The following is an 11,782-nucleotide window of genomic DNA, read 5'->3' as shown; positions in this document are numbered from 1 at the left end:
GGAGGGGGACAGAGGAGGAGGAGGAGTCAGGGAGAGAGACAGAGGAGGAGGAGTCAGGGAGGGGGACAGAGGAGGAGGAGGAGTCAGGGAGAGGGACAGAGGAGGAGGAGGAGTCAGGGAGGGGGACAGAGGAGGAGGAGGAGTCAGGGAGGGGGACAGAGGAGGAGGCAGGAGGGGGACAGTAGCAAGCTTCCAGTCCGTGCAGAACCAGCATCAGGACGGCTAACGTGAACCTGTAAATACCTTCTGTGCCCTTTGTGTAAATGTGTATTTACTGACATGCAGCCTCTTTCACGCTCTCGCACGTTTCATGCGGTCGCCACACGTCCACAGAAGTGATCGGCTGGTATTATTTTAGTGTTTGTGCCTCAACTGTTTTGCGTCTTCCTTCTGAAACTTGCCGAACGGTTCGGAGAGCGTCCTGGACTGACCTGTATGACGAGGGGTTTCAGCTGGTTCAGCTCGGGTCCTTCCAGGATGGACCCGAAGGCCATGACGGAGGCGTCCCTGTAGCGCCAGTCGGGGTGCTTGATGTGTTCTTTGATGAAGGGCAGAACGTGAGGAACCACGTCGTCCTCGCAGCACGTCGCCAGCAGCATCAGACACACGCCCGCGGCCTTGCACGGGTTCCAGTCGTCGTCGTCGTCGTTCTCGTCCTGTTAGGGGGGGGTCAAAGGTCACGTGAGAGGGGCCGGAGGGCCGACACGCAGCGGCACGTTCAGACAACAGCTTACGGCCCAGAGTCCGGGTGCGTTACCTGTTTGGTGAGGGTCTGGGTCAGGATGGGGACCAGGTACTGCAGGGCCCCTTTAGCGTAGAATTTACTGGTGTGCTCCGGGGGGCGCCCCTGCTCCGAGGCCTGCCATTGGACGAGAGCAAACAGGGAGAGACCCAAAACACCACAGTCAAACGGGGTGGTTTTAACCAACTGCACCTTAAAGAGCTGACGATGTAATAAAGCTTGCTTACACAGACCTCTGAGGCCTCGATGGCCAGGTCCATCTCCTCGTCACAGACGTTGGACCAGAACTCGATGCCCTGCAGGGCCACCTCGTCGATGTCGCTCTTCATCGCCTCGATGGTGATCTGAGAGGAGGCGCGCAGAAGTTTAGGGTGCGACATGCGAGGAAGCAGAGTGTTTTATTGAGAACAAACATCAGTCTCACCGCGAACAGAGCCGGACCCATGTACGTCTCCATGTACTGATAATACAGGGACATGATCTTCACCAGGTTCTGTAAGGCCGCCACACGCACCTGAGAACACGCCACAGGCAGAACAACAACAGGAAGACAGAGGAGGATCAGTTTGGTTCGAGTCTTCGGGGGGGCGGACTTCGATACTCGACGTGTTACTCACTCTGGTGTCGGGACACTGTGTCGCTTCACAGACCACCTGCATGATGAAGTGTCTCTCCGTCTGAAACGCAGCAGGCAGGACACTCGTTAACAAAACATTTTATTTGCGACAGTCACTTACATCCCGGGGATCTGCACCGAGATTCAAGGGTCGGGACGGGGAGTGCGCTCGGGGATCTGGGTACCTCCTTGTCGAAGTTGGCCTTGGTGAACTCCAGAGAGTTGAGCAGGGCGTTGGTGGCCGCCAGTTTAACGTTGTTACTGGGCTCCTCCTTCCTCATGCCCTGGATGATGGCCGTCAGGATCTGGTTGGCGTTCTCCTGCAGCTGCTCCGGGTCCTGAAGAAACCACAACCAGGTTTTAACACGTAATCGTGAAGTTCTGGATCCAGTTCTGATGATCAGACTCGGGCTGTGCGGCTTTATTTCACTGCACGTGCAGCGAAATAAAGCCGCCGCCAGGTGTTTTGTGTCTGCGCCCTTCACTCACGATGTCCTGGCAGATGTAGCCGATGGCCTCCAGCGTGGACTCCTTCATGTGTTCGGTGCTGGAGGGGTCGGTGACGTTGGCCACCAGCTGCGGGATCAGCTCGGGCCACTGGTTAACGGGGATCTCGGCGCAGGCGATCCCGGCGACGCACTGCGACGCCGAGCTGGGCCGGTACGTCTCCGTGCCCAGAGTCTGTAAAACCTGCGGGACAGAGAGACGGACGGTCAGACGGGAAGACACGGGACAGAGACGCCTTAAATAAACTTTACTTACGTAGTTCTTGATCTCGCAGCGAGCGTTGGCGTCGATGGCCAGCCATCGCTGCTGGTACTGTGTCTTGACGTCGGGGTCTTTGGAGGTCAGAGAGTTCTTCACCTGCAGACCGGCGGCGACTCGAGCCACCTGAGTGTTCCCCGGGTTCGCCAACACCTTGGACAACTCCACCAGGAATGTGGGCTGAGGGAGGAAACAGATCAGAGGTCAGAGTCGAGGTCCTGATCCCTGACGGGTCGTCAAAGACCCGATAACGTGCACACGGTCACATATGTGCTGCTCACGTAGAAACTAAAACACCAGATCTCAGAGCGAGGGATGAAAATGTTTTGTTTGCGTCTCTGCAGATTTAGAAACCTGAATTTGATCAATGACTTCCTGGTTGCTGATATTTACTCATGATCCGCTTTCCTTTCCTTCCTGTGTTTAAACGCCGCGTCACATTGCACCACGCTCGGCTTCCCGCCTCTTTTTATTTGCACGGCACCGTGAGTGCTGCACCACCACCGGAAACGTCCCATCACGCTCTGATGCACCAGAGCCTCTGTGACTCTGCAGAACTGAAGAGTGTTTTCATCTCCGGGCCGTCAGCTTCCTCCTCTGCAGAGAGCTCTTTACTCCCACGACCCTGAACGCAGCACACTAAACGGACGCCGAGCGGTTTATGAAACGCTCTTCTTCAAACCTTCCAACACCTGCCGCAGCACACCTGGACATCATCAGTTCCAGCTGTGGTTAAACAAGAGAAATCCTGTACACCTGTGTTCTCGTGGGCGCCAACACCGTTTAGATGTGACAACACATACAGCTGAGTACCGGCGTGATGACAGAAAACTGGTTTTTAATCCCACACAGTCTCTCTCTCCTGCTGCGTCTCCTCCTCTAACGCACTTCTACTTTAAAGTGTTCTGAAGCGAAACCAAAGCCGCCAGCAGGCTGAACGTCTGGTTTCACAGAGCTTCAATCTAAAGATTGTTTAATATCAAAGACGGATAAAACAACCGTCTTTTCCAGTCAGTTTCTCTCGCCCTCTGCAGACGGTTTCATTTCAAAGTGTTTATAATGTAAGAAGAACAAATTGTCCTGTTTCAGAAGGACGACGCTGAAGATTCTCCTCTTATCAGCTCTTTCCCGTCACTTAATAATCAGTCACTCCTCCTGGCAGAGGGAGCAGCGCTGGTTTGTCTCACTTTACAATTTCACTAATTATTCTATGATGAAAAGATTCTGTCAAACTTAAATCTCTACATTTAGCTCTTTGGCGTCACTATTAGCCGTGCGAACACGCTGCACTTCTGTACATCAAGACCGCAGACAGCTGATCAAAAACTTTCTACGCGTTCATGCTCGATCAACAGCTGTGTTGATAAAGTTTTGTCTTTCTTACTGCAGGTTCACGAGCTTCCTGCTGCGGTCCGTTTCCGCTGGATTTGTCTCGTCTTTGTAAATCAGCGCCCACCTGTCCAGTCCAGCAGAGGCTCCGCCCCCTTGTCAACAGTCAGACTTTCTCTCAGCAGGTTGTGATGAAGATTTGTAACTGTTCATTGGACACTTCACACCAGCGATCAGCCTAGCAGCCAGTTTCCCTCCGCTCACTAGTTTACACTTCTCTAACTCAGATTGAGAGTCACTGCGTCTCGCGACACCACGGCTGAGTTTAAGGGGGCTGTCACACCTGCCTCGTTTGGTCCGGACCAAAACTACAGGTGTGAAACCTCCCTGAGCCTCGGTCCGGATCCAACTGAACCACGGTTTGGTTCGTGTCTAGTGTGAAAGCATTTTTTTTTGCCCTCGACGGTTCAGACCATTTACAGGAAGTTTGATGGTTCCTGTGTGATGCACGAGGAAACGCACTGAAAACAGGACACATCATTGTCTCTCCTCAAACAGAGGGGCACAAGGATCGCTCGCAGTCTTGCCGAAACACCGGCGACCATTTAGGCCCAATGTTTGCACAACGGGGACGTTCATTTGGCGAATTTGAACGAGCCCGTCTCAAAGCGCCGGTAATTGACGCACTGAGATGAGAATGTGTTGCGGGTAGTCGGCTAGTGCCGTGACGATTCCTCATTCATTCATTCTGGTCAAAGCTCCCCGTGCAACTGTTCAACCAATCAAAGTCAAGTAGGTACAGGGAGACGATGCAAGTCCTGGTCCCTGCAGCGTGAAACTAACCGACTGCATCCAAACATGAACTCTGGCTGGGACCTTGGTGCAGACTTTCAGGTGCGGGAGTTTAAATTTAAGTTCAATAAATGCAGCATGTTTCAAGTCGACCTCAGCAGTCTTCACTGCCGTCTGCACAGAGCCATCAAATTACAACACCGCCGCCTGTTCAATGTTTTTTTTGACTTGCTAGCAGACGGGTGAAGTCGTCCATCAGTGCGCGCACGTTTGTAGATCTCACCACGTTAAAATTTAAATACGTGACTCGACTAACACACACTTGAAGCGTTCACTTATTATTAACTTGTGATATTTCCCACAAAGAGTCGACATGTTGAGCTGCAGAGAAACTAAAATCTCATCAGGCCGTGTTGTGACATAATTCACTAACCGATTGTGAATAATTAAAGCTATGAGTGTTGCTATGGCAGCAGGCTGCACATGGATCGTACTAGTGATGAGACCAAAACACTGAACTTAATTTAAGCAGCCTTGCTGGCAGACGTCTTCCCTCTGCAAATGACAAACATCCTGAAAGCAGCCGTGACAAACGCAGAAAGCCTGATCTGCCGCCCCACGATCACCGCTCCAGGCTCCTCCTACCTCTGAACTACTCAATGATTACGGCCGTTTCAGCTTCCTTTTTATCCTTTTATACCAACGAACTCAGCAGCTTTGTGTTGTAGCCCGCTGCTCAGACACCTGAAGGACAGCCACAGTACCTGACAGACGACACACGTTCATCTGTTCTTAAGTTGAAACGTCCACAATAATTTATCTAAATCATTAACTGCAGCCCTGTGACTGGCAGTAACGGTAATATTACTGTAGGAAGACAAGAGGAGGAGGGAACTGGAAGTATCACCGTTACTGTGTCTGAGATCAGCAAAAACATTTTACAATTCTCCCCCCGAAACACCTGAAGCATCAACGTGAAACGCCGGCCGCTACTGCCAGCGACTCGCCAGGAGTCTCACACAGTTAGCAGCTACTCATGTTTCCCTTCAGAGGATACAACGCTTGAATAAACGTCATCCTGCCTGTGCTGCCGTGTGACCTGAATCGGGCTGCGTTCACAACGCTGCAGCAACATAATGTTAAAAGAATTTTCCAGGACATTCTACATTTTCCAGGTGTTTTTCATGACTGAAAAATTGGATTGACTGTTTTCCAGGTTTCCCAGGACCCGTGGGAACCCTGACGTGAGCTAAAAGGTTGGGAGAGACCGGCTTTCTGGTTTATTTAGTTAAATCCTGTTTATCCAGAGTGTTTTCAGCCCGTTCACTCCTCAGGTTCAATATTGTTCGAGCTGCTGAACACACTGGCCGTCACTTTTTAGGAAGGGGCAGGGCGGGGTGCAGTATGTACGTTAGTACGGTAACGTAACTTGGTAAACCTGCCAGAAGTTTACACGTTTGATTTCTCGCCTCTGGTCAGAAGTGGATTTAGGGATGAAATAGCGGATTAAAAGTGTAAAATATGAAACACTGGCCCTCGGCTGGCGCGCCCAACGATGATGCAGTGAATAGTGCTGACCAATCAGCAGTCTGCAGTGTTTTCACCTCACCCTTTCAGCTCGCTTGGAACCTCAACGAAGGGGATATGAAAAATAAAATAGTACCAGCTGGCACTTTTCCCTAAAAGGCGAGGCGAGCTGGCACCATGTGGAGGAAAAGGGATCAAAATCATCACTTTTTAAAGGATTCATGAACAAAAACAACAGTGTGACAGAGTTATAACACGTTCAAGTTAAAACTGCATTTTTCTATGATAAATGACAGAGAGGTTTCATGTAATTTAGGTGAACTGACCCTTTAAATGAGAGTTCACCGAGATAAACAGTTTGACCTCAGATCTGCAGCCCTCACCACAGATGGGTGTAGCTCCATACATGAAATGCTAACGCTAGCACGCTGTGTGTGTGTGTGTGTGTGTGTGTGTTGGTGGGGGTGGAGGAGGAAGCAGCAGCAGCAGCAGCCTGGCGGGCTCCAGCTGTCCTGAGCTCCTCTCCGTCCACGCTGCTGCTGCTGCTGCTGCTGCTGCAGCCTGTAGCAGCAGGTCCGTTAGCTTCTCCTCCACCTGCTCCAGTAAAACACCGTCACATCACTAACCAGGTTCTCTATCGCCGCCTGCTCCAGAAACTTCTGCGCCGCCTCCAGTTCATTCCGATCTGCGGGGAGAGGAGGGGGAGAGGGTTATTCACTGTGATGTTAGCTAATTAGCTGGCACATACGGTTAGCATTTAGGCTAACACACGGCTTCACTGCGAAGGTTATAATAAACTGGCTGGTGAAGCAGGTGTGTTAGCTTCTCTAAAACACACGACGCGGCATTATCACACACATTTCCCGCTAATTAGTGACACTGCGGGCTCATTTCACTGATAGCACACCCGCAGTCTGGGTGGAGAAACACGGCGAGGCTCCAACGTGCGTGTTAGCCACCGTGCACCAGATTCTGGGCTAGCATGCTAACATTAGCCGGCCACCGGGACCCGTTTGGAGTGACAGAAAGTTCTGGACAAAAAGCAAAACCGGTTAAAACAACATTAAATTAGCTTAAACCAATGTGAGCTAATTAAAGAGACACCCAGAGGAACTTTTCTCTGCTCTCGGCCGCTCTAAAGTGCCGTCCGCCCGGACAGGCGTGCGTGGAAGCGGCCGATGGTTTGAATGATACAAGCTAACGGCTAACTGAGCGGCTCCACCAGGCATGGGCAGGGTCAGGTCAGCCTCTGCGGGTAAACACACACACTATGACGGCATGACAGCGTCTCTAGAGATCACCTGAGCAGCCCGGCAGGTAAAGTGCAGAGTCACACAGCGACACGGCGGCTGACAGAGTGCGAAGTCACCAGCGTTACCCGCGGTGAGTGAGGCCGTTAGCCGGGTTAGCATTACAGGCTAACAGCTAGCGAGGCATTTCCCTCCTCCCGCACTTCAAACTTTCACCGGTTCACCGGAGCTAAGTTAGCCGCTAACACGGCAGCTACCGCCCCGGAACAGGGCCTCGCAGCTCGGGCTCAGTGTGCGTGAAGTGTGCGGTGCTGATATTCACCTGGAGAGACGGTTTTCTCGAGGATAGTGATGAGCTCCATTCCGTCCGCCGGCTCTCGCTCTCGCTCTTCACGGGGTCGCTAGCTCGCTAGTTTCGGTTGCCGCGCAGCGCTCACTGCGGATTATATTTCTTCCACGGAGCTCAGTCGGTACCCGCCGATCGGTCGGTGATTAACGTTAAAGAGGCGGGAGTGTCCCCCGGTGCTAGCGCGGCGTGTTTCACTCGGATGTTGCGGGAAATGTTGACGGCCGTGGCGCAGAGTAACGTCTCGTAGCTTCACCGCCGCCCGTTCGCATCCTGTGTTGTCGGGAGGGAAAGGGCCGCGCGCTTCTCTCCCGCGGAAGGATATCACGCTGACGGCCGGCTGCGTGCTGCCTTCACGGACTGCCGGACATGTGGACAGCAGAGAACACGCTTCACGTTTAAAGTACGGAAGGAATTAGTTGGTTAGCAGAGAGCGCGCGCGTTTATTTATTCATTTATATTAAATAGTCACTCCACGCGCTCTATTTTAGTTCAATTTAAAAAAAAAAAAAACAGAAACAAATCCACTTTAAATAAGCTGGACATATGTTTACAGGGTGAAGTGGGACACTTTGTGGTAAACAACCTAAATCAGTTAGGATGTATTAAAATTGAATGTATTTTGTCATCTATGGTGAAACTAAGCCAGTTTATTTATTATTATCAAATTGTTTATCTGTAAACATCATCTGTCACCCTCTTCCGCAAACTGGAAGCACTCAGATAAAGTGGGACACTATATTATTTAAGTTAAACACATGAGAAATACTTTTTACAACATTTAATAACATATAGCATATATAATGTGTTAGAGTGATATAATTAAATAAATTAAATTTTAAAAATCATGTTTGCGAGTAACCTAAAGGCAATTGTAAGGCTATGTAAGTAAACTTGTACCTGATGCCTCTCAGCAGCCCTTTCACTCACTTTTGTAATGTCAACTTCAGGGTGTTTCATGCCTTGGCTAAAAACCTTACCTTAGGTTCCTGTCCTTTATATTCCTCACAGTCCACTGCCATTCTCTCTTCCCTTCCTACCTTGTTGTCCTGACCTTCTCATGCCCTGTCCCCCTTTCACTAATCTCTGTCTGCTCTTCTTTTCTTTGTATGGGTGCCATCTTTTGTGGAGCCTAGTGTATTTAATAAATTACCAAACATAAAATTGACACTCAGATACATTATTCTTACCAACAACTTTAAAAATGTTATCTTTTTTTCAGGAAACTGCTGCACTATGCTTTCTAGCATTAGCATTAAAACTGTCCCACTTTATCTAACACTGTCAGGGCTGTAAATCTAATTAATCTCTAATCTACAGACAGTATAAATGCATATTTACACTTGCTTACCGTGAGGTCCGCTTCTTTGATGTCTTTGTTTGAGTGGACAAAATTCCACAACTGCGTAAAAAGGAAGTCACAAATGTTACGTGACCTGCAAATTGACAAGAAATGATCCGCAAATGTGCAAAAACTGTTTTGTGTGTAGAAGTCACTCTGTATTTTTGTGGACATGATTTTACACATCACAAATGTAAAAATACATATTAGCAGATATTTGCGCATCGTAGTTCACATTTGTGGAGTGTTTTCTTACATACTCCTCACGTCAAGGATGCTGCGTTCAGTAACGAGTAACGCAGCGTTACTTGGATTAGTAAGTAATGATATTACTGTTTTAGAAAACTAATTAGTGATATTATCACTGCCCACTGGACCCAATACAACTTAGGACGTCTTAAATATCAAGAGGGTCGGTGTGGCACAGATGTGTCCCACTCTCACTAACAACTACATTCTTTAACAGGCTTATGAGCACACATGTACACACACACACACAAACAAATGTAGGTTGTCCCTGGTAGAATTATTCCTGATGCTTTTCTTTCTTTCTCTCTTTTACTATTATTATGTCTGGCACAATATGGTATCCAGGTCATTATACTCTATACCAGGCTGCTGGGCAGGACAGGGTTAAAAATAAATAAACAAAATATGATGGTAATTCCTCAGCTTCGTTGTTGTTTTCACTGCACCTGAGTCTTAGAGATCTGAACTGTGTTCTGTCTAGTTTTTCTAAAATACTGCTCATAATCAATACATGGTCTTATTAAGGCTCTACATGTTGGCTATAGCATAGTTGATTTTGTCCTTTTGTCACTTCCCTCTAGGACCATTTTAACTCATAATGAAAAGTCCATGTCCGATTCAGAAGTACCGATTCATCATTATCTTTTTTTCTTAGTTACATCACTATTCAGGCTACTAAAATATCCTTTTTGTCGATGTTTAGGCTAAATGACTCCCACTAACTTTCAAACTTCTTACCTTGTATTTCAGATTCCTCCTTATTTGTAATTGCCAGGTATTCTCCATCTATCAGGATTCTAACACATTTTCTTTTTCCACTCATCTTTTTAATCCCTAAATGTCACCCAACTTCGCCAAAGCCACGCGCTTCTGGCACAACTGAACCAAGTTCAAAAGAGCTGGCTGGGTGCTGCTTTAAAGGACCTGGCTCTGACTTGTAAAGCAGAGAACACGCTCCGCACTTCACGCGCTTCAGAGAGCGTGAACGTTAATTTATTCATTTATAATAAGACGGAGGTGGTTGAGGGCTCCCGACTAACCACCTCATTTGAAATGACGTCGGGTTGGTCCGACCACGCCTGCATCCAGGCGTGACAATGACAGGCATCCTCTAGTGGACCAGCGTGAGGATTACAGCTTTGACATGATACCGGGTTGCACAGTTACTACTTGTTTCGCCTTTTGCCTGAAAACAGGAGAAGATTTCAGCCTGATGAGTTTCATCATCAGTCCCACAGTAACATTTATCTCTTACAGCCACCCGAGGACTCTGCTGCTGGAATAACGTGCAGACTATGTTATTATTATTATTATTATTATTACCGTGGGACATAATATTATTATTATATTATTACCGTGGGACAAAACAAAAAAAGCTGCAGTAATAAACTTGACAGGACAGAGAGAGGAAACAGAATCAAACTTTCAGCTTCTGTAATCCACGTTTAGCCTCTGATGGGGCTCAGGGTTGATCAGGACGGCTGCCGTAAAACATTCCTACATCAATAAAACACAAAATAAAGAAACCGGTGTAGGGCAGAGATGTGACCCACGACCCCTGCATCATAGTCTATATAAAGACTGCGTGACAGACTGGAGCTCCGACACTTCACTCAAAAGGCTTCAGGATCACAGATGGTTTTTAGATCGCGTCCACACTTCTGTTCATTTCCTCTCTGCAGTTCGGTCACTCAGCTGCTGTTTTTCATAATGCTTTAAACGGGAGATGACGCTGATTGGTTTATTGCATGTTATGTCCTACACAGCTATGACTAATTAAGTGCGACCCTTCTGAACCGAACATTTTATTTCTGCAGTCAAACGAGCAAAATTGGAGTTGGAGACGCAACTGCGCCACGCGCTTCGCGCCGTGAAGGGTCCTGTGTATTGATTTATAAAGATTTGCCCCCTCGCCATTTTTAACTGGCCCCCCAGTCACTTCATCCTGGCGCCGGGGGACCTGCTCCAAACACCTTTCCTGGATGGACCTGGACTGTGTGTGAGGCCGTTTGGATGTGCAGAAGAACACAGAACATGAATTAACACCAGATCCTGTCCGCGTGTCGGGAGATGTTATTATTAATTTACTGGGGCTCAGGGCCGGATTGCCCACTGTGGCGATGGGGAGCAACTTTCCATTTCAGGGGGCAGGAGTTTTTATTTTTCAGTTTCTAATGTTTTAGGCTACTTTATGACTGTCTGTGTGTCTGATTGGGCCAAATACTTTCGATATGGAGGGGAAGTGCCAGATTCCTCTGATTCAGATCCCTGACAGAGTGTGTGAATAAGAGCAATAATGAGGAGGTAGAGGAGGAGCAGAGGGAGGGGGTCATGTTAATGAGGAGGTAGAGGAGGAGCAGAGGGAGGGGGTCATGTTAATGAGGAGGTAGAGGAGGAGCAGGAGGAGGAGCAGAGGGAGGGGGTCATGTTAATGAGGAGGTAGAGGAGGAGCAGAGGGAGGGGGTCATGTTAATGAGGAGGTAGAGGAGGAGCAGAGGGAGGGGGTCATTTTAATGAGGAGGTAGAGGAGGAGCAGAGGGACGGGGTCATGTTAATGAGGAGGTAGAGGAGGAGCAGGAGGAGGAGCAGGAGGAGGAGCAGGAGGACGGGGTCATGTTAATGAGGAGGTAGAGGAGGAGCAGGAGGAGGGGGTCATGTTAATGAGGAGCAGGAGGAGGAGCAGGAGGAGGAGCAGGAGGAGGAGCAGGTAACTGGATCCAGAGACAGTGTTTTTAGAATGAGAGAATGGATTATTGTTAGTCATATTTATTATTATGTAGCTGCACAATCAGGGTCCAGCACAGGGGAGCTGAGCAGGGAGAGG

General features: G+C 48.8%; 1 protein-coding gene across 2 annotated transcripts in view; it reads right to left on the bottom strand.

Moving 5' to 3' along the window:
* The window catches only part of kpnb1 (karyopherin (importin) beta 1), a 12,869-nt gene extending 5,143 nt beyond the window's left edge, over positions 1-7,726 (bottom strand). Inside the window, exons 1-10 of one of the 2 annotated variants that reach the window (XM_046038733.1) lie at positions 7,344-7,726; positions 6,398-6,456; positions 2,121-2,303; positions 1,848-2,048; positions 1,544-1,696; positions 1,360-1,419; positions 1,167-1,256; positions 970-1,086; positions 758-859; positions 432-656 (exon numbers count right to left, since the gene is read on the bottom strand). In XM_046038733.1, coding sequence (XP_045894689.1) covers positions 432-656; positions 758-859; positions 970-1,086; positions 1,167-1,256; positions 1,360-1,419; positions 1,544-1,696; positions 1,848-2,048; positions 2,121-2,303; positions 6,398-6,456; positions 7,344-7,383 — 1,230 coding nt within the window. In that variant the 5' untranslated portion in view covers positions 7,384-7,726. The remainder of the gene's footprint in view (positions 1-431; positions 657-757; positions 860-969; positions 1,087-1,166; positions 1,257-1,359; positions 1,420-1,543; positions 1,697-1,847; positions 2,049-2,120; positions 2,304-6,397; positions 6,457-7,343) is intronic. The other variant, XM_046038740.1, reaches the window with a different exon arrangement.
* Between the last annotated feature and the right edge of the window lie 4,056 nt (positions 7,727-11,782).

This window comes from Micropterus dolomieu, linkage group LG02 (genome assembly GCF_021292245.1).
Source record: "Micropterus dolomieu isolate WLL.071019.BEF.003 ecotype Adirondacks linkage group LG02, ASM2129224v1, whole genome shotgun sequence".
Lineage (NCBI taxonomy): Eukaryota > Metazoa > Chordata > Actinopteri > Centrarchiformes > Centrarchidae > Micropterus > Micropterus dolomieu.
This window is presented reverse-complemented; position numbering and strand designations above follow the sequence as displayed.